Below are 27,379 nucleotides of genomic sequence, written 5' to 3'. Positions count from 1 at the left end.
CAGGTGAGTATGGGTGAAGGAAAAGGGAGGAGGAGAGGGAGGCTCCTTGTGGAGGGAGATGGGAGGAGGAGAGAGGTGAGTGTTCAGGGAAAGAGGGGAGAGAAGAGGAGGGAGAGAGAGGATGAGTGTTCAGTGAGAGCGAGGGGAAAGGTGTGGAATGAGAATGGGTTACTGGAAGGAGAGAGATCGAGGGGGAGAACGAGGAAGGTTGAGTGCGGAGGGAGGGGAATGTTGAAGAAGAGGCTGGACGTGCAGAGAGAGAGAGTCAGAGAAAACCAGAAAGTGAAAGGGATGGAGTGAGGAAAGCTGAACTCCAAAAACAGTTCAGCCTGTCACCTCCTTCGACTCTGAGTACTCCAATGGGATTCCCAGGAATCAGGGATTGAGCAGGACCCTGTGGGACAAAAATCTCCGTAACCCTCTCCCTCTGATGTCACGCTCTCTTCCGTAACTCTCTCTCCCGTAGCTCTCTCCATCTTAAATTTCTTTCCTGTAACGCTCCCTGTGAGATCAGTCTCTTTGTGACCTTCTCCCTCTGACAACACTCTCTCCTTTTAACTCTCTCCTTGTGACATCACTCTCTCCCGTAACTCTCTCCCTGTGACATCTCTCCCTGTGACATCACTCCCTGCAACTCTCACCCTGTGATATCACTCCCTGCAACTCTCCCCTGTGACATCACTCCCTGCAACTCTCTCTGTGACGACACTCGCTGTAACTCTCTCTCTGTGACAACACTCTCTCCCTTTAACTCTCTCCATGTGACATCACTCTTCCTGTAACCCTCTAACTAACATCAAAGAAAGAACAAAGAACAAAGAAAATTACAGCACAGGAACAGGCCCTTCGGCCTTCCCAGCCTGCGCCGATCCAGATCCTTTATCTAAATCTGTCGCCTATTTTCCAAGGATCTACTTCCCTCTGTTCCCCGCCCGTTCATATATCTGTCTAGAGGCATCTTGAATGATGCTATCGTGCGCGCCACTACCACCTCCACTGGCAAAGCGTTCCAGGCACCCACCACCCTCTGCGTAAAAAACTTTCCACGCACATCTCCCTTAAACTTTCCCCCTCTCACCTTGAAGTCGTGACCCCTTGTAATTGACACCCCCACTCTTGGAAAAAGCTTGTTGCTATCCACCCTGTCCAAATTTTGTAGACCTCAATCAGGTCCCCCCTCAACATCCATCTTTCCAACAAAAACAATCCTAATCTACTCAACCTTTCATCATAGCTAGCACCCTCCATACCAGGCAACATCCTGGTGAACCTCCTCTGCACCCTCGCTAAAGCATCCACATCCTTCTGGTACTGTGGCGACCAGAACTGCACGCAGTATTCCAAATGTGGCCAAACCAAAGTCCTATACAACTGTAACATGACCTGCCGACTCTTGTACTCAATACCCCGTCCGATGAAGGCAAGCATGCTGTATGCCTTCTTGACCACTCTATCGACCTGCGTTGCCACCTTCAGGGTACAATGGACTCTCTCCCTTAACTTTATCCCTGTGTCATAACTCTCTTCCAGTAGCCCTCTAACTGTAACATCACTCTCTCCCTTAACTCTTTCCTGTGACATTATTCTCTCCCTCTAACTCTCTCACTGTGACATCACTCTCTTCCTGTAACCCTCTAACTGTAACATCACTTCTCCCTTACCTCTTTCCTGTGACCTCACTCTCCCTGCCTGTAACCCATTCCCTGTGACATCACTCTCTCAGTAGCTCTCACCATGTGACATCACTCTCTCCTTGGGACCTCACTCCCTCCCTGTAAGTCTCACTCTGTGACCTCACTCTCTCCCTGTAAGTCTCTCCCTGTGACCTCACTCTCTCCCTGTAAGTCTCTCACTGTGACATCACAATCTCCCCATAACCCTCTCCCTGTGACATCACTCTCTCCCATTAACCCTCTCCATGTGACATCACCTTCTCCCTGCAACTCTCCCAGTGACATCACTCTCTCTGTAACTCTCTCCCTCTGACACCACTCTCCCTGTAACTCTCCCTGCGACATCACTCTCCCTGTAACTCTCTCCATGTGACAGTATTGAATAAACTGATGGGATTAAGGGCAGATAAGTTTCCGGAACCTGATGGCCTGCACCCTAAAATATTAAGGGTGGTAGCAGCGGAGTTATTGGATACATTGGGTATGATATTTTAGAATTTCCTGGATTCTGGAAGGGTCCTGGTGGATTGGAAACACGCTAATGTGACATCCCTATTCAAAAAGGGAGAGAGGTAAAAAGTTTGAAACTATAGACTGGTTAGCTTGACCTCTGTGGTTGTTGCTGGAATCAATCATTAACGCGGCGATGACAACATTTGGAAAGACAAAGCTCAATCCATCATTGTCAGCATGGTTTTATGAGGGGGCAAGTCATGCTTGACAAACTCTCTTGAATTCTTTGAGGACGTAACCATCAAGGTGGATAATGGGGAACCTGTGGATGTGGTATATCTGGACTGCCAGAAGGCGTTTGATAAGGTGCCGCATAAAAGACTGATCCAGAAGGTGAGATCGCAGGGGATTGGGGATAGAGTACTAGATTGGTTTGAGGATTGACTGACTGAGAGAAAGCAGAGGGTCGGGATAAATGGGTCCTTCTCTGACTGGCGAACTGTAACTAGCGAAGTGCCGCAGGGGTCAGTCCTTGGACCTTAACTGTTTGCAATCTATATAAATGATCTGCAAGCAGGGACAGAGTGTAACATAGCAACATTTGCAGATTATACTAAAATAGGTGAGAATGCAGTCAGTGAAGAGGAGATAAAGATTTTCAGATGGATATAGATAGTCTAGGAGGCTGCCCAAAATTTGGGATGGAGTTTAATGTAGATAAGTGAGAGGTTATCTATCGAAAAAATAGAAAGGCAAATTATTATCTAAATGGACAGCAGATTCAAGATGCGTCTGTGCAGAGGGATCTGGGTGTCTTTGTTCATAAATCACAGAAAGTCAGTATGCAGGTACAGCATGTAATTAAAAAGGTAAGTGGAATGTTAGCATTTATTGCTAAAGGACTGGAGTATAAAAGTAGAGAAGTATTGTTGCAGTTGTATAGTGTGTTGGTGAGACCACATCTGGAGTATTGTGTCCAGTTTTGGTCTCCTTATTTGAGGAAGGATGTGGTGGCATTGGAGGCAGTTCAGAGGAAATTCACCAGGTTAATTCCGGGGATGAAAGGGTTGATGTGTGATGAGAGATTAAACAGTTTGGGTTTATACTCGCTCTAGTTTAGAAGGATAAGTGGGAATCTGATCAAGGTATATAAAATACTAAATGGGATTGATAAAGTGGACGTAGATCAAACATTCTCCCTTATGGGGAAATCTAGAATGAGAGGTCATGGATAGAGGTTGAGAGGCAGTAGATTTAGAACTGAGATGAGGAGGAACTACTTCTCGCTGAGTGGTGAATTTGTGGAACTCGCTGGCCCATAGTGCAATGGAATCTGAGTCAGTAAATGGTTTCAAGAAAGAGATAGATATATTTTTGGTTTTAAAAACGGGTTAAAGGGATATGGGCGACAGGTAGGGAAGTAAATTTGAGACCAGGAAGAGATCAGCCATGATCTGATTGAATGGCGGAGCAGGCTCAAGGCATTGAATTGTCTATTTCTGCTCCTAATTCCTATGTTCACCATCTCCATGTAACTCTCTTCCTGTGACATCACTCTCTCCCTTTAACCCTCTCCCTGTGATATAACTCTCTCGCTGTAACTCTCTCCTGTGTCATCACTCTCTGCCTGTAACTCTCTTCTTCTGACATGACTCTCTCTCGTAACATCACTCTCTCTGCCTGTAACTCTCTCCCTGTGACGTAATTCTCTCCCAGCAGCTCTTTCCCTATGACAACACTCTCTCCCTGTAACTCTCCTGTAACATCACTCTCTCCTTCTAACTATCTTCCTGTGACATTACTCTCTCCATGTAACTCCCGCCCTGTGACCTTATTGTCTCCCGGTAACTCTCTCTCTGTGACATCATTCTCTCCCGGTAACTCTCTCTGTGACATCATTCTCTCCCGGTAACTCGCTCTGTGACATCACTCTCTGCCTGTAATCCTCTCCCTGTGAGACCACTCTCTCCTTAACTCTCCCCCTGTGACATCACTCTCCCTGTGACATCACTTTCTTCCTGTAACCCTCCCCGTGACATTACTCTCTCCGTAACTCTCTCCCTGTGTCATCACTCTCTCCCCGCAATACAGCCTTGTGGAAAACCTTCCACAATCTGCTCTCTGGCCCCACACCACCTCCGTGAGCACCTACCTCATGCTGGGAAGCCCCTCCCATTTCTGCATGTATGCTAACAGGTGTCCACCTCGGGTGCCATGCTAGGGGCCTATGTGTGTATACACTAGAACGAGGCACTGAGGCAGCAGTTAGGTTAGCGTTATTCAACCCACTGGGGGGTAACCTGTCCCACTCTCCCAAGCCACACCCTGAAAACGTCATGGCCGGAATAGTCACACAACAGCCACCATTTCCCACGGCCATTGTACTCACTCAGTAACAGCTCGGTTTCACCATAGCTGCGAGTGTAACGGCTACAATGTGCAGAATCTTGGTTCAGTCTATTGTCCCTGGACAACCTGTATCTAATCTGGGCTGTCCCTGTCCTGGGAGTGTTTGATGGGGACAGTGTAGAGGGAGCTTTACTCTGTATCTAACCCCGTGCTGTACCTGTCCTGTGTGTGTTTGATGGGGACAGCGTAGAGGGAGCTTTACTCTTTTTCTAACCCAATGCTGTACCTGCCCTTGGAGGGTTAGATGGGGACAGTGTAGAGGGAGCTTTCATCTGTATCTAACCCCGTGCTGTACGTGTCCAGGGAGTGTTTGATGGAGACAGTATAGAGGGAGCTTTACTCTGTATCTAAACCTGTGCTGTATCTGTCCTGGGAGTGTTTGATGGGGACAGTGTAGAGGGAGCTTGACTCTGTATCTAACCCCGTGCTGTACCTGTCCTGGGAGTGTTTGATGGGGACAGTGTAGAGCGAGCTTTACTCTGTATCTAACCCCGTGCTGTACCTGTCCTGGGAGTGTTTGATGGAGACAATGTAGAGGGAGCTTTATTGTGAGTCAGCGACAAAAGATAGAAGAGAAAGAATATCAGCTAGATGCTCAGAAGAGAAGCAGGTGAGTGGCCAAGGGAATGTTAATCAATGGGTTGAACAACGCCAGCAATAATTAGCAGAGCCATGCCAACTGACTGCCTGCCGGTTAGTCACTGCACCGTCACCCAGCCCGCGCCCCCCTCCATACCCTGCCCCTTAACCGTACCTGCATCGGAGAGGTCACGCAGCGAGCTGCTGAGAGCGCTCCGTTTTAGTCCCTCCCCCATGGCGTATGTGTCGTCCAGGCTGGTCAGCGTGCCGTTGACTGTGTCCTTCTTCAGGCTGGCGCTCTGCAACATGCTAGCACGGATCACGCCTTTCTGTTTCTCCAGCTCCGCTGCAGTTGCCAAGGTAAAACCAACGGTTAGAATGACACCCCGCGTTTCCACCTAAAAAACAATCCCAATACACCTCTAAACCCTCAATTAGATTCCAGTCTGTAACTCACTCCCGGGTATCTGTTATTCTATATATAAACCACCCCGAACCCCTCGATTAGATTCCAGTCTGTAACTCACTCCCGAGGATCTGTTATTCTATATATAAACCAGCCCGAACCCCTCGGTTAGATTCCAGTCTGTAACTCACTCCCGGGTATCTGTTATTCTGTATATAAACCACCCCGAACCCCTCGATTAGATTCCAGTCTGTAACTCACTCCCAGGTATCTGTTATTCTGCACACAAACCATCCGAACCCCTCAATTGGATTCCTGTCTGTAACTCACTTCCAGATATCTGTTGTTCTGGAAATCTATATCTAAGTACTTTTCATGATACAGACATGATTGAAGAGCTGTAGTGTCAATCTGTGCCTCTTGGTGGCAGTGAATGATTATTTATTCCGGTCGGGTAAACATATTTTACGAACTGATCTAGGGGTCCTGTAAGCTGACGATCACGCTTTCAACGCCTGTGGCTGTGGACTGGGCTCTGTTCTCGGTAGTCTCCCCAACTCTGAGCTCCTCGTGTTGACCCCATACCTACATCACCCTTCTCCAGGGAGGCACAGGGCCATGTTGAATGGATTTGAAGCCAACGCAATGGGTAAAAAGGAGGGTGTTGCTTCAAATGTTATGGGTGACGCTTCAAATGCGATGGGTGACAGGTACGTCACCCGCGAATGTCGCCTGGAAAAAGGGGATGCGCGGTCACCCTGACTTAAGGCTCCTGAGTTGCTTTCTTTCGATGGCTGTGATGGTTTGACATTGTGGATAAAGTAAAAGTAAAGTCGCTATTGTCCCAGATGACCATAGGCTGCTTTCTCCTTGGGTGGCGGGAGGGCTGTTTGGTGGTGATTTAACCAGAGGTTCACCACAACTCAGGTGAGGGGCAACGTTGAGAAGGTGGGCCTTCATGAATAACCTCAGCCTGTACTGAAATTGAACCCTTGCTGTTGGCCTCATTCTGTATCACAACCATCTGTCCAGCCAACTGAGCTAGGGGTAAGCAAAGTATATCCCTCAAAAATATTCCAGTCTCACCTCCAGAAAACATGGCCACCTTTTTCCACCAACAAACATGGCCACACAGCCCCATAAATGAGGCCTCTTTTGCCTTCAACACACAAGGCCACTCTTGCCTCCAACAATCATGGCCACTATCGCCTCCTCTCCAGCAAACATGATCGCTCTTGCCACCAGAAAACATTGCCGTGGTTGCCCATCCCACACAAACATGATTATGCGTGTCTTCAACCTACATGGTCGTCCTTGAGCTTGTAACTCTCTCCCTTGCCTCGAATGAACATGGTCGCCCCTGCCCCCATACAATCATGGCTGCCCTTGCCACAAGCAACATGGCTGCAATGCCTTCAAATGGTTGTCACCCACCCTTAACCAACATGTCTGCTCTTGCCCCCTAACAGACATTTCTGGCGACAAGCAGCTTGCATGCAACACATCACCGGCTTCTCAATACTTACATTCTACCCGGTATTTCTCCATCTCCTGGACCTCGGCAACAGACTCGCGCAAGTCGCTGGCAAACCTGGTCCGGTCCTGCACGCTGGGGGCATTGAAGATGATGAGGATCTTCTTTTCTGCACTGGGGATGGACGAGGCCAGCTTGATGCCGTGGGGATAATCTGGAGTTAGAAAACAGAAACTGTGAGAGAGGGAGAGAGAGATGGGCATTTTGGGGACAATGGGGCTGGAAAAGTGTGGGGGGAGGCTTGAGTTACATTAATGTCTGTGCGGGGAGGGGGGGGAGGGTGCTCAGGCCAAGTCATGATCCATGTCAAGTTCTCGTGGAACGCAATATGACCCTTGCCCCCGACAGCCATGGCCACTCTTGCTCCCTCTCAAACAGCAATGGCCTCTCTCATCCTCCCCCACCCCAACAAACATGACCACTCTCGCCCTCAAGAAACATGGCCACTCTTGCCCCCTACACCCCAACAAACTCACCCCCCCAACAAACATGGCCACTCTTGCCCCCTATACACCAACAAACATGGCCACTCTCAGCCCCAACAAACATGGCCACTCTTGCCCCCTATACACCAACAAACATGGCCACTCTCAGCCCCAACAAACATGACCACTCTTGTCTCACCACCCCAACAAACATGGCCACTCTTGCCCCCTACACCTCAACAAACTCTCACCCTCAACAAACATGGCCACTCTTGTCCCCTACACCTCAACAAACTCTCACCCCCAACAAACATGGCCACTCTTGTCTCACCACCCCAACAAAAATGCCCACTCTCCACCCCAACAAACATGGCCATTCCTGTCTCACCACCCCAACAAAAATGACCACTCTCCACCCCAACAAATATGGCCACTCTTGTCTCACTACCCCAACAAGCATGGCCAATCTCGGCCCCAGCAAACATGACCAATGACACACAAACATGGCCTTCTCGCCTTCCCCTCCAAACATGGCTGCGCGCAGCTCCAACAAACATGGTCGCTCTCACCTCCCATCAACATGGCCGCTCTTTCACCGAACAAACGTGTTCAACCCCAGTCAACTTGGCTGCTCTCACTCCAACCAACATGGCTGCTCTCCTACCCAACAAACATGGCCAATCTCTCACCCAACAAACATGGCTGCTCTTTCCCACAACAAACATGGCTGCTCTCTCACTCAACAAACATGGCTGCTCATTCCCACAACAAACATGGCTGCTCTTTCCCACACCAGGCACAGCCACTCTTGCCTTCAGCACAAATGGCCACTCCTGTCCCATCCAACAAACATGGCTGCTCTCACCTCCAACGAACATGGCCGCTCTTCCCCACAACAAACATGGCTGCTCTGACCACCGACAAACATGGCCGCTCTCTCACCCAACAAACATGGCCACTCTCACCCAACAAACATGGCCGTTCTCTCAACCAACAAACTGGGCCGTTCTCTCACCCAACAAACATGGACGCTCTTTCCCACAACAAACATGGCTGCTTACCTCCAACGAACATGGCCGCTCTTTCCCACAACAAACATGGCTGCTCTGACCACCAACAAAAATGGCCGCTCTTTCCCACAAACATGGCTGCTCTGACCACCAACAAACATGGCCGTTCTCGCACCCAACAAACATGGCCGGGCTCTCACCCAACAAACATGGCCATTCTCTCACCCAACCACCCAACAAACATGGTCGCTCTTTCCCACAAACATGGCTGCTCTTTCCCACAACAAACATGGCTGCTCTGACCACCAACAAACATGGCCATTCTTGCCCTCCCCCCCCCCCCCCGACAAACATGGCCTTGGTTGCCGCAACAAACATGGCACCTCCCACCCCGAACAAACATGGCCTGCCTCTGTTGCTGCCCAACAACAAACATGACAGTAACTACGGTTGCTTTTACGCCACGCATGCACATACGTAACAGCTCATGGACAATAACACTTTCATTGCTCTGCCTGAATTGTTTGCCGCCTGTGCTGCGTTTAACAGCAATCGAGCGAGCAAGGCTCGTGTGACTCAAGACTCAGACAGAGAGAGAGACAAGCTAGAAAACTAAATGAACAAGCTGGACAGCCAGGAGCTAAAGGGGTCGAGGAACATGGGGAAAACTGAACTTTCAACTCCTGGAAACCACCTGTAATTTTCCAGAAGAGCCATGCCCAGGACCACATCAGCCAGTCCCAGCCCTCAAAGGGGCCCGTTCACTGGCTGAAGGCAAAATCCCGAGAGAGAGAGATAACTCGAGATAAGACAGAGCTTCAGGGCGGGATTCTCCAACTCCCCGCCCGGTCGGAGAATCCCCGGGGGGGTGGCGCAAATCCCGCCCCGACGCCGGTTGCCGTATTCTCCGGCGCCGTATTTCGGGCGGGGGCGGGGTTCACGCCATGCCAGTTGGGGGCCGTTGGCAGCAGCCCCCCCGGCGATTCTCCGGGCCCCGATGGGCCGAGCGGCCATCCGTTTTTGGCCAGTCCCGCCGGCGTGGGTTATGTATGGTCCCACACGGTGGGACCTGGCAGGTAAGTCGGCTGGGGTGGTCCTCTGGGGGCTGCGGGGGGATCCGACCCTGGGGGGGGGGGGGCCAGTGGCCTGGCCCGCGATCGGAGCCCACTTATCTGCGGGCGGGCCTGTGCCGTGGGGGCACTCCTTCCTTTCACACCGGCCCTTGTAGGGCTCCACCATGGCCGGCGCGGAGAAGAGAACCCCCGCGCATGCGGCAAAACATGCCGGCAGTTCCACGCATGTGCGAGATCATGCCGGCCCTTTGGCGCAAGCGTGAACTCGCGCAGTCCCTTCGTCGCCGGCTGGAGCGACGCCAACCCCTCCACCGTCCACCTAGCCCCCGAAACAGATGAGAATTCCTCACCTTGGGGACCCATTGACGCCGGAGTCGTTGGCGTCGGTTTTCCCGCTGGCATGGGGACTTAGTCCCTGGAAAGGAAAATCCCGGCCCCTATTATGCTGGTGGACTTAACAAATTGCATTTGGTTACAAAAAACCTAAAAAACAAGAATTAGAACGCTTTCTCCCCAGAGACTTTAGCTTTGTGTCAGAGAGTGTGTGTGCAGTTTCGAACACCCTATTAAAAAATATATATGTATATAGTCTTGTTGGAGGCCATTCGGAGAAGGTTCACTGGGCCGATTCCTGGGATGAAGGGGGTTTGGCTGATGAGAAAGATCGGAGCCCTGTACCCATCGGAGTTTAGAAGAACAAGAGTTGATCTTATTGAAACATGGGTGCTCAGAGAATGTTTCCCTCCCTCCCCCAACACCTCGTGGGGAGGGAATCTAGAACGGGGGTGTGATGACACAGTTCGAGAATAAGGGGGTCTCCCATTGAAGTCGATGATGAGGAGGAATTCCTTCCCCACCTGCTCCCTTGTTAATCAAGAATGTATCACCTCTGCCTTAAAAATATTCAAACACTCTGCTTCCTTGCTGAGACCATCACCAGATTGGCCATTGAGCTTATCGAACGGCAGGAGTTGGGGGTGGAGGGGGTGCAGGTTCGAAGGAGGAAAAGGCCTACTCCTGCCTGTATTCTAAAGCTTGGCATAGTAATTTTAACAGCTGTTTAGGCAGCACAAAAAATGACCCCCCCCCCGCCCCGGCCACTGCGACACCACATTGGTGAGGGGCATCCTGGCACAGCTGACACCAGTTGGTGTAGGATGTTGTCCACCCACATGTGAATTTAATAAAAAAAGAAGGCCTTGTGGTACACGTCAAAGGTCGTTCGGTCGATCTCCCATTTTCGGAGGGGACAAGATAAATAGCTTTGCCAGAGTTTTAAAAAATGTATTTCCGGGATGTGGGCATCGTTGGCCGGGCCCAGCATTTGTTGCCCAACCCTAATTGCTCCTTGAGAAGGTGATAGATGAGCCGCCATCTTGAACCGCTGTATTAGGTACACCCACAGTGCTGTTAGGGGTTTGTGGGGGGGGGGGGGGGGTGTGTGGAGTTCCAGGATGACCCGGTAACAGTGAAGGAACAGCCGATAAATTTCCAAATCAGGATGGTGTGTGTTTGTGCGGGTGTCTTGGAGGAGGAACGTACATGCAGTGAGTGTTACCCATGGCGTCTGCTACCCTTGTCCTTCTAGGGGGTAGAGGTGGCTGGTTTGGGCACCGCTGTCGAAGGCGCCTTGGCGATTCGCTGAAGTGCATCTTGTAGACGGTACACACGGCTACTGCCATGCGTTGGTGGAGCATATATGTTGAAGGTGGTGGTTAGCATGCCGATAAAATGAGGGTTTTTTTTTATTGGTTCATAGGACCTGGGTATTGCTGGCTGGGCCAGCATTTATTGCCCACACTTCATTGCCAATTAAGAGCCAACCATATTGCTGTAGGTCTGGAGTCGCATCATAGAATTCCTACAGTGCAGAAACAGGCCATTTGGCCCATAGTCCCTCTATAAGAGCAGCCTACCTCGGCCCACTCCTCTGTCCTACCCCGTAACCATATAACCCCACCTAACCTGCAGATTTTTGGACATTAAAGGGTAATTTACCATGGCCAATCTACCTAACCTGCATGTCTTTGGACTGTGGGAGGAAACCAGGGCACTCGGAGGAAACTCACACAGACACGGAGGAGAACGTGCTAACTCCACAGTCGCCTCAGGCCGGAATTGAACCTGGGTCCCTGACGCTGTGAGGCAATGGTGCCAACCGCCATACCGCACGGGCCAGATCAGGTAAGGGCGGCAGATTTCCTTTTTTTTACATTTAGAGTACCCAATTAATTTTTTCCAATTAAGGGGCAATTTAGAGTGGCCAATCCACCTACCCTGCACACATCTTTGGGTTGTGGGGGCGAAACCCACGCAAACACGGGAAGAATGTGCAAACTCCACACGGACAGTGACCCAGAACAGGGATCGGACCTGGGACCTCGGCGCCATGAGACAGCAGTGCTACTCACTGCACCACCGTGCTGCCCCAGATTCCCTTTCCTAAGTGAACCAGATGGGTTTTTACAACAATCAACAATTGTTTCATTGGTCATCATGAGACTTTTAAATCCAGATTTTCACCATTTGCTGTGGGCTGGATTCAAACCCGGTCCCCAGAGCATCACGCTGGTTCTGCGGATTACGAGTCAAGTGACAATACCAATGTCTCCCTCTGATTTGTCCTGGACGGTGTTCAGCTTCTTGAGTTTTGTTGGAGCTGCACTCATCCAGGCAAGCGGGAGAGTCCATGACACTTCCGTCTTGTGCCTTATAGATGGTAGACAGGCTTTGGGGGGGAGTCATGAGATGAGTTACTCTCTGCAGGGTTCATAGCCTCTGGCTGCCCTGGTAGCCACAGTATTAATATGGCTGGGTGCAATTCAGTTTCTGATCAATGGTAACCCCAGAATGTTGATTGTGGGGGACTCAGCGATGGTAATGTCATTGAATGTCAAGGGTGATGGTTAGATTTTCTCTTGTGGGAGATGGTCATTGCCTGGCACTTGTGTGGTGCGAATGTTACTTGCTACTTGTCAGCCCAAGCCTGGATATTCCAGGTCTTGCTGCATTTGGATATGGACTGCTTCATCATCTGAGGAGCCGCAAATGGTGCTGAACATTGTGCAATCATCAGCGAACTTCCCCACTTTTTGATCTTATGATGGTCATTGATGGAGCAGCTGAAGATGGTTGGGCCTAGGACATACTTAACAGCTATCAACTCTCACAGCAACCTGGCCCACCCTTTCCTCTCTGCTGCCCGCTGCGATCCTGGGGGCCGAGGAGTTGTGGCGTGGCAAGCAAGCTATCAGATTATTTTTCCCCCACGTGTCAGAGAGGGCATCATCCAACTGTTCGGCCATGAATGCCGTTATCGCAGCTGAGAGCAATTCAGCACAGCACCCCCTCCCCCGGCCCGGCTGGCAGTGAGCTGCGAGCACAGAGCCCCGAAGGATCGAGTGGCCCTCCCATGCACTGCAACCATACTCCGATTCGCAGCAGGGACATAACCCTGTCTGTGTGACTCCAGGTCAGGCCAAGCCAGCATTCACCAGCTGACTCAGTTGGTGGGAGTAAGACACTCACAAGCATTCTGAAATAGGTTAACCTTCATCTCGTGCAGCGCAAAGGACTGGCGGAAACTGTACGTCACTGATATCTTCTTCTTCTGAAAGACTTTAGTGACCTGGAAGAAAAGAATGTAGAAGTCATGGTGACAGAAAGAGAGACGGTAAGATACAGGATAGAGAAAGAGAGAGAGAGAAAAAGAAAGAGGCAGGAGGCAGAGAGAAAGTAGCAGAGAGAGAGAGAGAGAGCAAGAGGAAGAGAGAGATAGTGAGAGGGAGAGAGGAAAAGACAAACAGAGAGAGAAAGAGCAAGGGAGAGAATCGGGGGAGAGAGACTGGGAGAAAGAGAGGAGATGGGAAAGAAAAAACGAGGCAGAGAAAGGTGGAGAGATAGAAAGAGATGGAGAGAGACGAAGGGAGAGATTCGAAGGGAGAGAGAGGGTGATGCATGGGGAAAGACACCAGAGAGAGAGAGAGAGACAGAGAGGGGGGACACAGAGATGGAGAGAGATAGTGATAAAAATACAGTTAATGTTGTGTGGCAGAGAAAAAAAAAAATGATAGACAGAACAGGACAGAGAGAGAAAGAAAAGGGACAGTGGTCAGGAGAGGGAATGGAAAAAGTTTGAGAAGGGAAGAAACGGCAGGGGTGAACAAGAAAGAGAAATGTAGGAGGGAGAGAGCAAGAGATAAGCAGCGAGAGAGGGCATGAGAGAGGCAGAGAGGAAATGGCAGAGAGACGGTGGTGGGACTGACAAGAGGGAGCAGGAGAGATGGAGCGGAAGGTGACCGAGAGCGAGCAGAAGGGAAGGAAAACAACTGCGTTCACTCAGCTCTCCAGAAAGGAGCAACGGCAGAGGTGCTGAGGAAATGGCAACATTCCCGTGACAGCGAGCCACATTCTGTATATCCTGGGGGGGGGGGGGGAACGGAGGAGGAAGATTGACTGTACCGCCTGCCACACAGGGTGACCAAAGCATTCTCTGCAAACATTCTCTGCGGAGGGGGAAATGTGGAGACTGGTTCTGTGCACAGCAAGATCCCACAAGTAGGGGTGGGAAATGAGGCAGACAGGCGGGCGCAGGACTGGATGACATTGAGGATCTTTCACATGAGATTCAGACCATCTCCCCATTCCAGGACAACGTACACAGGAGGTCATAGGAACAATGTAAAGAGGAACAAACATTGGAGGAATATGGTCATGAACACAGAGGTTAAACACCCGCTTGTTGGGCAGGGAAAACTGCTCCTATATCCACCACATTATACCTCCTTTGTCAGAATGGGTTCAGGAATCAACATTGTTCCCCAGGCCACCAGGTCGGTTTCGTCCCACCTCGGCACCCCTTCTGAAAGTATCCATGAGATCGTTTACATCCACTTGACAGGGCAGAAGGAACCCTTGAGTTCTTGTCCAGCATGCCATCCATTGACCCTCTGACAGTGTGGCACTCCCCTCAATGCTGACCCTCCGATAAAGCAGTGCTCCCTCAGTACTGTCCCTCCGACAGTGCAGCATTCCACCGGTACTGACTCTCCAACAGTGTAGAGCTCCCTCAGTACTGACCCTCCAACAGTACGTCGCTCCCTCAGCGCTGACCGTCCGTCACTGCAGCACTCTCTCAGCATTGATCCTGCGACAGTGTCGCACTCCCTCAGCATTGATCCTGCGACAGTGTCGCACTCCCTCAGCATTGATCCTGCAACAGTGCAGCACTCCCTCAGTACTGTCCTTCCGCCAGTGCAGCACCACCTCAGTACCGACCTTCTGACAGTGTGGCATTCCCTCAGTACTGACCCTCCGACACTATGGCACTGACCTTCCAATAGTGCTTCACTCCCTCAGCTCTGGACATGTGACAGGGCAGCGCTCCGTCTGCATTGATCCTGCGACAGTGAAGCACTCCCTTAGTACAGTGTTTCCACCAGTGCAGCGCTCCCTCAGTACTGACCTTCTGATAGCGTGGGGTTCCGTCAGTACTCCTCCCTCAGCAGTGACCTATCGACAAAGCGGCGTTCCCTCAGCACTGATCCTCCGACAGTGCGGTGCTCCCTCAGCAGTGACCCACCAACAGAGCAGTGCTCCCTCAGCAGTGACCCATCGACAGAGCGGTGCTCCCTCAGCAATGATCCTCTGACAGTGCGGTGCTCCCTCAGCACTGACCGTCCGACAATGCTGCGCTCCCTCAACACTGACCCTCCAACACTGCAGGGGTCCCTCTGCAATGGCCCACCGATGGCACAGCGCTCCCTCAGCAGTGACCCTCGAACAGCCTGGCACTCTCTCAGCATTGATTCTCTGACAGTGCGGCGCTCCCTCAGCACCGACCCTCTGACAATGCGGGGCTTCCTCAGCACTGACCCTCCAACAACACAGCGCTCCTTCAGCACTGACACTCTGATTGTGCGGCTCACAAGACTGGCATAGGGAGTGTGTCAAGCCAGGCTATTGGCCATTGAGAAAACACACGGCGTGAGAGTGTGAGCACAAGGTAAGTGGGACTGCATCTTACCACAAGCAGATCATTAAAGAGAAAGACTTCTCGTTGATGGACCCCCTGTTTCTGCGGTCGATTCGGGTCTGGAACCTCGTACAGTCGACAGCAGCAAACAAGCCTGCGATGAGGCAAGGAGAGAACCTGTAGAATGAAACAGCAATCTTAAATCACAGCCCTGCTGTCCCGGGAGTCTTTGATGGGGACAGTATAGAGGGAGCTTTATTTTGTATCTAACCCCGTGCTGTACCTGTCCTGGGAGTGTTTGATGGGGACAGAGTAGAGGGAGCTTTACTCTGTATCAAACCCCGTGCTGTACCTGTCCTGGGAGTGTTTGATGGGGACAGTGTAGAGGGAGCTTTACTCTGTATCTAACCCCGTGCTGTACCTGTCCTGGGAGTGTTTGATGGGGACAGTGTAGAGGGAGCTTTACTCTGTATCAAACCCCGTGCTGTAACTGTCCTGGGAGTGTTTGATGGGGGCAATGAAGAAGGAGCTTTACTCTGTATCAAACCCTGTGCTGTATCTTGTCCTGGGAGTGTTTGATGGGACAGTGTAGAAGGAGCTTTACTCTATCTAACCCCATGCTGTACCTGTCCTGGGAATGTTTGATGGGGACAGTGTAGAGGGAGCTTTACTCTATATCTAACCCTGTGCTGTACCTGTCCTGGGAGTGTTTGATGGGGACAGTGTGGATGGAGCTTTACTCTGTATCTAACCCCGTGCTGTACCTGTCCTGGGAGTGTTTGATGGGGACAGTGTAGAGGGGGATTTACCGGTTTCTTGCCCACTATCAGTCTCTCCACCGCTTGAACCTGCGACACGTGGTCATCATTGGTCCTCAGTTCCCGTTTCTGGATCCGATGGTAAATTCCCATCAGCATATCCCGTGGGATATCCTCTCCGTTATCCACTCCTATACGAGATGGGGGGGGCGGGGGGCATGAAGATCTTAAAATTAAGCAGAAATCTAGATTCACATCAAGCCAACACCACAGAACCAGGCCATTCAGCACCCCTACTCCATGCCAGTTTATGCCCCCATTCCAACCTCCTCCGACTGCCTACTTCATCTCCCCTCCCATCCCCCATCTCCTTCTGTTAATTTCTTCCTCGTGTTTATAACAGCCTCCCCCTTTCCCCCCCTAAAACACGTTGACTCGATTCACCTCAAGCACTCTCTGTGGGAGCGAGTTCCACATTCTCCCCACACCCCGTGGGAGCAAGTACCCTTTTCTCCCCACTCCCTGAGGGAGCGAGTTCCACAATCTCCCCGTGGGAGTGAGTTCCTTTTTCTCCCCACTCCCTGTGGGAGCGAGTTCAACATTCTCCCCACTCCCAATGTCATATTGTAGGGGGTGGAGGAGGTTACAGAACTAGGGAGGGGGTGAGGAGTCCATAGAGGGATTTGAAAATGGGAATGATAATTTAAAATTGAGGCTTTGTCAGACCAGGAGCCAGTGTGGGTCAGCGAGCTCAGGGTGATGGCTGAACGGAGACTCGGTGCAAGTTAGGACGTGTAGCGGAGGGGGGCAGAGTTTGGGATAAGCTGATGTTTACGGAGGATAGAATGCGGGAGAGCAGCCAGGAGAACGACGGAATAGTTGAGTCTGGAGGTAACAATGTGTCATGTGAAAGTACCTTTAAGAAATGGATGTTTACTACTGCAGTGATGTCAGAGAGTGGGTGGAGCCGGACTGTCTGTCAGTTTTTTACTTTTGTTTGAGGCTGTTTGCTGCAGGGTGTGTTTTAGTTTCGTTTTCAGAGCTGGATAGCTGCAGTCACAGCCAGAGGGTATATGAATCCCTCTCTGTAATCTAAAGACTGTAAATCGATCCTGGTGATTTAAAACTAATAACAGTAGTGACTTTAACCTGATGTGCTTCTGGTAAAAGGTGTTTTAAGTCTTATGGATGTTAAAAGGAAAACTTAAACAATTACTTAGTGTTGTATTCTTTGGGGGTTGTATTTGAATTGATGGTTGCTAAGATGTTCACTGTATATTTCAAAAAGGTTAACTTGAGTTCATAGAATAAACATTGTTTTGCTTTAAAAAATACTTTTCCGTTTCTGCTGTACCACACCTGTAGAGTGGGGTGTGTGCTCTCCATACCACAATCTATTAAAAGTTGTGGATCAGGTGAACTCCATGATACACTTTGGGGTTCTCTAAACCCTGGCCCATAACAAATTGGGGGCTTGTCCGGGATAAAAGTCTATCTATTGGATTGGCTTAGTGAACTTAAAGACAGTAAGGGGTGAGCATATTGTGGGTACTTTTCAGGTGTGGTATTCCAGTTTAAGTAGGGACATTGGCTCTTTCAGAGGCTCTGATGTTTTTGGGGGTGGAGATGGTCATACACAGTACCTTACAGACAGAGACTAAAAGCAGACTGTTAGACTTTGCATAAACATTGCAGTTAACATTACTTGACAAAATGCAAAAAGATGAGGTAATTATGGCAGTGGTTAAGCATTTAAAGTTGCCTGAGATACAGTTTGACTCATTGGAAATGGCAAAAATTCAGTTGCAAATTAAACAAATGGAACATGAGAAAGAGTTAAAGCAGCTTGAATACGAAAGAGATAGAAAGGAAAAAGAAAGAGAAAGGGAGATACAGATCAGGGAAAAAGATAAAGAGAGAGAGTTTGAACTTCAGAAAATGACCATGAAACATGACAGTCAGTTAAAGTTGGCAGGCATAAAGAGAAACGTACAGTTGGATGATAGTGATGAGGATAGTGAGAAAGAGGGTCATAGTCGAAGGCTTGGTGGGAATCTATTTAAATATGTCCAAGCATTGCCAACATTTGACGAGAAGGAAGTAGAAGCCTTTTTAATTTCTTTTGAGAAGGTAGCTAAACAAATGAAATGGCCACAAGACATGTGGGTATTACTGATTCAAACAAAGCTGATAGGTAGGGCTAGTGAAGTGTTTGCTTCACTCCTGGAGGAGGTATCTGGGACGTATGAGGAGGTGAAAAATTCCATCTTAGGTGCATATGAACTAGTACCTGAAGCCTACAGACAAAGGTTGAGAAACTTAGGGAAAGAATTTGGTCAACCATACATGGAGTTTGAAAGGCTCAAACAGAATAATTTTGATAGGTGAATAAGGGCTTTGAAAATAGACCAAACGTATGAAGCTCTCAGAGAAATTATACTTTTGGAGGAGTTTAAAAGTTCAATTCCTGATGTAGTGAGAACTCATGTGGAAGAACAGAGGATTAAAACTGCGAGATTAGCAGCAGAAATGGCAGATGATTATGAATTAGTTCAAAAACAAAGCTTGGTTTCCGACATCAGTTTCAGCCTGTGAGGGATAGAACCTGGGGACATGAGAAATACTCAAGTGGTAGAGGCAAAGGTGATCTGATGGGAGATAATAAGGAGAGTGTACCTCAGACTAAAAAAGAAATCCAGGAAGGTGGAAAAGAAATGAAAAATTTCAAATGTTTTCACTGTAATAAACTAGGACATGTAAACTCACAGTGTTGGTGGTTGAAGAAAAGCACTGGGAAGGCTGATGTGGTAAAACAGGATAATACAGTGGGGTTTGTTAAAGTGGTAAAGGAAAGCCCAAGTGAAGCGAAGGAGGTGCAAAAGATTGTACAATCTGATCAAGAAGTGATTGATAAGAAGATGCCAGATCTCTTTAAAGAATTTACTTGTGTGGGTAAAGTTTACTCATGTGTATCAGGAGGAGCAGGTAAAGAAGTCACAATTTAAGAGATACGGGAGCGAGTCAATCTTTAATGGTAAGAGATGAGGAGTTATTTAGTTTGGGAAGAATGTTGCCAGAAAAGGTGTTAATATGTGGAATTCAGGGTGAGAGGAGTTGCGTTCCATTATATAAGGTAAGGTTGGAAAGTCCAGTGAAGAGTGGTGAAGTGGTAGTAGGAGTAATAGAGAAACTATCTTGTCCAGGAATACAGTTTGTCTTGGGTAATGATACAGCTGGATCGCAGATGGGAGTGATGCCTACTGTGGTTGATAAGCCAGTGGAAAATCAGACAACTGAAGTGTTTTTCCGGATTGTGCGGTAACAAGTTCGCAAAGTCACAGGTTAAGACGAGGAGAAATCAAAGAGTGAAGATGACGTTGAAGTGCAATTGTCAGAAACGATTTTTGATCAGATGGTTGAAAATGAACAAGAACAGGTGGAGGATGAGGCGGATATTTTTAGTTCAGGAAAATTGGCGGAGTTACAACAAAAAGATGTAGAAATAAAACGGATGTTTCAGAAGGCATACACGGAAGAGGAATCTGAGTGGATACCAGAGTGTTATTACTGTAAAAATGATGGCTTGATGAGAAAATGGAGACCTTTACATATGGATGGAGACCTTTACACAGGCGGATGAAAAGTGGGCAGAAGTTCATCAAGTAGTATTGCCTGTAGGGTATAGAAAAGAGGTGTTGCGAGTTGCACATGAGGTACCAGTGGGAGGTAATTTGGGAATAAGGAAAACTCAAGCTAAAGTCCAGAAACATTTTTATTGGCCTGGACTACATAAAGATGTGGTTAAATTTTGTCAATCATGTCACACATGTCAAGTGATAGGGAAACCTCAAGCAGTGATAAAACCAGCGCCCTTAATACCCATTCCAGCATTTGAGGAACCTTTTACAAGAGTCCTAATTGATTGCGTAGGACTGCTTCCTAAAACGAAAAGTGGGAATCAATATCTTTTGACTATAATGGATGTGTCTACTAGGTTTCCAGAGGCCATTCCAGTACGTAATGTTACAGCTAAAAAGATTGTGGAGGAATTACTTAAATTCTTTACTGGATATGGACTACCCACAGAAATACAATCGGATCAAGGATCAAATTTTACCTCAAGGTTATTCAAAGCAGTTATGGATAGCTTAGGAATAAAACAATTTAAATCAACTGTGTACCATCCAGAATCAGGGAGCGTTAGAAAGGTGGCATCAGACATTAAAGACAATGTTGAGGTCTTATTGTCATGATTATCCAGAGGATTGGGATAAAGGAATTCCATTCGTACTGTTTGCAATTAGGGATGCACCTAATGAGTCAACCAAATTCAGTCCTTTTGAACTAATTTTTGGTCATGAGGTAAGAGGACCACTTAAATTGATTAAGGAAAAGTTGGTGAGTGAGAAATCAGGGGCGACATTCTCCGACCCGTGAATCCCGCCCCCGCCGGTTGCCGAAGTCTCCGGCACCGGATATTCGGCGGGGGCGGGAATCGCGCCGCGCCGGTTGGCGGGTCCCCCCCCGCGCGATTCTCCGTCCCGCCGATAAATTGTCTGTCCCGCCGGCGTAAATTAAATCACCTACCTAACCGGCGGGACAAGGCGGCGAGGGCGGGCTCCGGGGTCCTGGGGGGGACGCGGGGCGATCTGACCCCGGGGGTGCCCCCATGGTGGCCTGGCCCGCGATCGGGGCGCACCGATCCGCGGGCGGGCCTGTGCCGTGGGGGCACTCTTTCCCTTCCGCCTCCGCCACGGTCTCCACCATGGCGGAGGTGGAAGAGACTCCCTCCACTGCGCATGCGTGGGAAACTGTCAGCGCCCGCTGATGCTCCCGTGCATGCGCCGCCCGGAGATGTAATTTCCGCGCCAGCTGGCGGGGCAACAAAGGCCGTTTCCGCCAGCTGGTGGGGCGGAAATTCCTCCGGCGTCGGCCTAACCCCTCAATGTTGGGGTTCGGCCCCCAAAGATGCGGAGCATTCCGCACCTTTGGGGTGGCGCGATGACCGTCTGATTGGCGTCGTTTTGGGCGCCAGTTGGCGGACATCGCGCCGTTTCCGGAGAATTTCGCCCCAGAACTTACATTATTGGATTATTTGTCAAATTTTAGGAAACAATTTAATAGAGCAGGTGAATTGGCTAGACAATATTTAAAAGTTGCACAAAATATGATGAAACGGGTCGTGGACAAGACGTTCAAAGTTCGTAGTTTTGCCAGTGGAGATAAAGTTTTAGTGTTGTTACCAGTGGTAGGTGAACCTTTAAAAGCAAGGTTTTGTGGACCTTATCAGATTGAAAGGTGAATTATGTGGTTAAAAACACCAGAGAGAAGGAAGACTCACCGAGTGTGTCATGGGAATATGCTTAAAAAGTACTTTGAAAGGGAAGGAGAGGAAAAGGAGGAGGTTTTAATGATTCTAACTCAAAGTGACAAACCAAATCCAGATGACTGTGAATTTGACATACCTCAAATTAAATTGGAAAACGAGGATGTTCTTAAAAATTGGGATAAATTGTTGAGTTACCTTCCAGAGGAAAAACAAACTGACCTGAAAGAGTTATTGATATCACATGGGCAAGTTTGTGGAGATAAATTGGGAAGTACTAAAATGGCTATACACGATGGAGATGTGGGAAATGTTGTTCCAATCAAACAACATCCATACAGACTTAATCCTTTAAAATGGCACAGGTTAACAAAGAGATTGAGAGTATGCTTAAAAATGGCATAATTTAAGTGGGTTGCAGCCAATGGAGCTCACCCATAGTGATGGTACCAAAACCAGATGGTACCCAACGGTGCTGTGTGGACTATAGAAAGGTTAATGCAGTTACAAGGACGGACTCTTATCCTATTCCACGTTTGGAGCATTGCATTGAAAAAGTGGGAGAATCAGCTTTTATTTCCAAACTGGATTTACTTAAAGGTTGCAGGCAGGTACCTTTATCCGAAAGGGCGAAGGAGATTTCAGCTTTTGTGATCCTAGATGGTATATACCAATTCAAAGTTATCCCATTTGGCATGAAAAACGCCCCAGCCACATTTCAACGGTTAATTAACAAAGTTGTTTCTGGATTACCCAATTGTGCGGTATACATCGACGATCTGGTAATTTTCAGTCAGACATGGACAGAACATTTGAAACACCTGATAGAGTTATTCGATCGACTTCAGGAGGTGGGTTTGGTGATAAAGTGAATTTGGAAAGGCCCATGTCACTTTCCTTGGCCATACAATCGGACAGGGCCGAATGGTCCCACGGGATGTGAAAACAAAAGTTATTGGGGAGTTTCCAATACCCTCAACACGATGGGAAATAATGCGATTTCTTGGTGTGAGTGGATTTTACCACAAATTTGTACCCAATTTTAGCAGTGTGGGCGCTCCGCTGACGGACTTGCTCAAGAAGTGTAACAAATTCCAGTGGACAGCGGAGTGTCAACAGGCATTTGACGGCCTGAAGACTGTGTTAACCACTGCTCCTGTGTTAGCCATCCCAAATTACACGAAACCATTCAAAGTAGCGGTTGATGCGAGTGATGTGGGTGTAGGTGCGGTGCTTCTACAAGATGACGACGAAGGGCTAGAGCGGCCTGTTGGTTATTTTTCAAAGAAATTGAACTCTCACCCGAAAAAGTATTTCACGATTGAGAAGGAGACTTTGAGTTTGGTGCTGGCTTTGCAACATTTTCACATTTGTGTGACCAGCAATCTGTCTGACACCATTATATATACTGATCATAATCCGTTGACGTTTTTGGAGCGATTCCGGAATAACAATGCACGGCTGTTTCGCTGGAGTTTATTGTTGCAGCCATTCCATTTAAAAATAGTACATGTGGGGGCAGCACGGTGGCACAGTGGGTTAGCCCTGCAGCCTCACAGCGCCGAGGCCCCAGGTTCGATCCCGGCTCTGGGTCACTGTCCGTGTGGAGTTTGCACATTCTACCCGTGTTTGCGTGTGTCTCGCCTCCCCCCCCCCCGCCCCCACAACCCAAAGATGTGCAGGGTAGGTGGATTGGCCACGCTAAATTGCCCCTTAATTGGAATAAATGAATTGGGTACTCTAAATTTATTTTAAAAAGGGGGGAAAAAATAGTACATGTGGCAGGACGCGAAAACGTGATAGCCGGTGCTTTGTCACGAATGTGATGAACGGAAGCAGTCTCAGTTGGAGGAAGAAGAACGAAAAAAAATTGACTATATTATTATACCTGTTTGCGTGTGTTGTTTATTTTGAAACAAAAAAGTATATTTACTGTGTGTATTTCTTAAAGGAAAGTGAAAAGGTGAAAAATGAAACCATCTTGAAGTTGATGGTTTATTTATTTTTTCTTGGGGGGAGGTGTCATGTGAGAGTACCTTTGAGAAATGGGTGTTTACTACTGCAGTGATGTCAGAGAGGGGGTGGAGCTGGGCTGTCTGTCAGCTTTTTACTTTCGTTTTAGGCTGTTTGCTGCAGGGTGTGTTATAGCTTCGTTTTCAGAGCTGGATAGCTGCAGTCACAGCCAGAAGGTGTATGAATTTCTCTCTGTAATCTAAAGATTGTAAATCGATCCTGCTGATTTAAAACTAATCCATCTTATGGATGTTAAAAGGAAAGCTTAAAGGATTACTTAGTGTTGTATTCTTTGGAGGTTGTATTTGAATTGATGGTTGCTAAGATATTCACTGTATGTTTCAAAAAGGTTAACTTGAGTTCATAGAATAAACATTGTTTTGCTTTAAAAAATACTTTTCCATTTCTGCTGTACCACACCTGTAGAGTGGGCCGTGTGCTCCCCATACCACAATCTATTAAAAGTTGTGGGTCAGGTGAACTCCATGATACACTTTGGGGCTCTCTAAACCCTGACCCATAACAAATGGCAGAGTTGAGGGTTTTCACAGTGAATGAGACGGGGCGGAGTTGGGCGACATTATCGAGGTGGAAGTGGACGGTCTTAGTGACGGAGCGGATATAAGGTCAGAAACTCATCTCGGGGGTCAAACGTGACACTGAGGTTGCGAGCGAAGTGGCTTTACCTCAGTGTTATCAGGGAGAGGGCTGATTCGGTCGTTATGGAACTGAGTTTTGAGCGGGAACCCAGAACAATGGCTTCAGTCTGCGCAATATTTACTTTGATGGAATTTCTGCTTATCCAGTGCCGGCTGCTGGGCTATTTCGAGAGTGCTGGGAGTTTGAGAGTGTTTGTGGTGAGGATACTTTGGGCGTCGCAAGGGTACAAACAGCAAACAAACAGCGCAAGGACGCCGGATGAGTATGGCTGCACCGCGTGGCTGGGACTCACCTCGCAGGTTCTTGATGAAGTCGTCCAGTTTCATTTTGCGCTCGGGCTTCACATTGGGACTGTACATGTCGGTGTTGAGCAGGATGATAGCGAAGGCCAGGATGAAGATGGTGTCGGGATTGCGAAACTGCCGCACCAGAGCCGGGTTACAGATGCAGTAGCGTTGGCTGGAGAGCGGGCACAAGTAATGCTTTCAAAAGTCTGACAACAGCTCATAGACTCTCACATGCGTTCCTTGCGCGGGATGGACCTTACTTAAGGAGGGGATATACTTGCGTCGGAGGCCATTCAGAGAAGGTTCACAAGGCCGATTCCTGGGATGAGGAGGGTTTTTGTCTGATGAGGAAAGAGTTGAGCAGATCGGGCCCTGTACCCATCGAAGTTTAGAAAAATGCGAGGTGATCTTATTGAAACGTCAGATTCTGAGGAGGGGGTTTTGACATGGTGGATTCTGAGAGGATATTTTCACCCTCATGGGGGGGGGGGGGGGGGGGGGGGGGGGTGGGATCTCGAACTTTGGGGGAGGCCCAGTGTGAGAATAAGGGGGTCTCCTATTGAAGACAGAGGTGAGGAGGATTTTCTTCTCTCAGAGGGGGGGGGTCAGATCGTGAAATCCCCCCCCCCCCATACAGCAGTGGGGTTGCGGCTCATTGAATATATATATACATATATATATTCAACGCTGGGTTAGACAGATTTCTGATCGATGAGGGAGTCGAGGGTCATGGAGGGAGGGGGATAGCCGGACAGGAAAGTGGAGTCGAGGCACCGATCAAATCAGAGATGATCTTATCGAACAGGGAAGTAGGACTCGAGGGCCAGAGAACGGCCTCCTACCGCTTCTATTTTGATGTCCTTGCGATCTCATGGGTGAGACCCTGTGGTTGGTGGGGGCGAGCTAGTTACATCGACACCCCACCCTGTTGACGGAGGCCCCAGGAGGGAGTGGTTCGAACAGTCCGTTACCACGAGGAGTGCAAAATGTTGCCCGCATACATCAATGAAGCAGATCCCCCCACATCGCAATCTCCTCACTGTCATAAGTTGCCATTCACCAGTCCCCCTCCCCACATAGGACACCTACCTGAATGATTCAATCAGCCGTTCCACTTTCTGAGCCTCTCCCTGTACGCGGATGTGGGACTGGAACTTACGAAGAGCCTCATCCAGCTCCATCCCTCCAAAATCCATCTCGTCCACAACACAGCTGAGGGCGGGAAAGCATAAATTAGGCAGGCAGAGGGAGAAAGAGAGGGTGTCCCATACACTTGAGGGATTACTGCTTCCATTTGACAAGAGGCCCCATATCTGAATCCCACTCCCCCAACCACTATGAACATTCTGAGGGGCTACCATTGACCAGAAAATGAACTGGACCGAGCCATATAAATACTGTGGCTGATAGACCAGGTCAGAGGCTGGGAATCCTGCAGAGAGTAACTTACCTCCTGACTCTCCACCAAAGCCTACAGCTACAAGACACAAGTCAAGAGTGATCTCCCACTCGTCTGGATGAATGCAGCTCCAACAACACTCAAGAAGCATGACACCATCCAGGACAAAGCAGTCCTTCCCTCTTGATCGACCCACTAACTACCACCTTCAACATCCACTCCCTCCACCCACCGATGCATAGTGGCAACTGTGTGTACTGTCTACAAGATGCATAGCAGCCACTCGCCAAGGCTCCTTCAACAAGTACTGCCCTAACCCGCCACCTTTCCCACCTAGAAAGACAAGGGCAGCAGACACCATGAGGAACACTCACGGCCTTCGAGTTCCCTCCACTCATACACACCATTCCATCTTGAAATATAATCACAATGTTGGGGGTTTACTACAGGCGCCCAATAGCCAGCGAGAGGAGCAAATATGTAGATAGATTTTGGAAAGATGTAAAAGCAATAGTCTTGTTATGGTGGGTGATGTTAACTTCCCCTATATTGACTGGGACTTACTTAGTGCTAGAGGCTTTGATGGGACAGACTTTGTAAGGAGCATCCAGGAGGGTTCCTTGAAACACTATGTAAATAGTCCAACTATAGAGAAGGGGCTGTACTGGACCTGGTACTGGGGAATGAGTCCGGCCAGGTGATTGAAGTTTCAGCAGGGGAGCATTTTGGGAATAGTGACCATAATTCAGTAAGTTTTAAGGTACTCGTGGATAAGGAGAAGAGTAATCCTCGGGTGATGTGCTAAATTGGGGGATGTCATCGCTTCTCGGCCTTTTGGCTAAGATGAGCGTGAGGTCAGTTGTAATGCCTGGATCTGGAATGTCTCTTGTGGGGACCATGAATTGGATTCAATTTGAATTTGAATTGGTTTTTGGAGCAGGCAAGGAGCTGGATTAGCGGCTTACCCCTGCCCACACTCTAAGCCCTGGCTCTGTTGCTATGATAAAGTACATAAAAAACAATTAAAACATTTTTTGGGGAATGTCTAATTACAACAATGTTAGGCAGGGACTGAAGAATTTAGATTGGGGTCAGCTGTTTGAGCGTAAATCAACATCGAACGTGAGAGTCTTTCAAACATATATAAAGAGCAAGAGGGTAGCCAGGGAAAGGGTTGGCCCACTCAAGGACACGGGACAAAATCTATGTGTGGAGCCAGAGGAAATGGGCGAGGTACTAAATGAGTACTTTGCATCAGTATTCACCAAAGATTGGGGGGGGGTTCCACCAGAACCGGCAGTGGGATTCTCCGTCCTGGCAGCCGGCTAATGGGGTTTCCCATTGTGGTCATCCCCATGCCGTTGGGAGTGAGTGTGCTGCCGGCGAAACAGAGGATCCCG

General features: G+C 48.9%; 1 protein-coding gene across 4 annotated transcripts in view; it reads right to left on the bottom strand.

Moving 5' to 3' along the window:
- LOC140398961 (IQ motif and SEC7 domain-containing protein 2-like) overlaps positions 1 to 27,379 on the bottom strand; it is a 311,564-nt gene that overhangs the window by 4,909 nt on the left and 279,276 nt on the right. For all 4 annotated transcript variants that reach the window (XM_072487974.1, XM_072487971.1, XM_072487975.1 and 1 more), the window contains exons 5-11: positions 25,670 to 25,792; positions 24,586 to 24,752; positions 16,346 to 16,485; positions 15,588 to 15,713; positions 13,091 to 13,190; positions 7,047 to 7,208; positions 5,290 to 5,460 (exon numbers count right to left, since the gene is read on the bottom strand). In XM_072487974.1, coding sequence (XP_072344075.1) covers positions 5,290 to 5,460; positions 7,047 to 7,208; positions 13,091 to 13,190; positions 15,588 to 15,713; positions 16,346 to 16,485; positions 24,586 to 24,752; positions 25,670 to 25,792 — 989 coding nt within the window. The remainder of the gene's footprint in view (positions 1 to 5,289; positions 5,461 to 7,046; positions 7,209 to 13,090; positions 13,191 to 15,587; positions 15,714 to 16,345; positions 16,486 to 24,585; positions 24,753 to 25,669; positions 25,793 to 27,379) is intronic.

This window comes from Scyliorhinus torazame, chromosome 22, assembly GCF_047496885.1.
Source record: "Scyliorhinus torazame isolate Kashiwa2021f chromosome 22, sScyTor2.1, whole genome shotgun sequence".
Classification (NCBI taxonomy): domain Eukaryota; kingdom Metazoa; phylum Chordata; class Chondrichthyes; order Carcharhiniformes; family Scyliorhinidae; genus Scyliorhinus; species Scyliorhinus torazame.
Note: the sequence above shows the minus strand (reverse complement) of the source record. Positions and strands in the feature narration are given on the sequence as shown.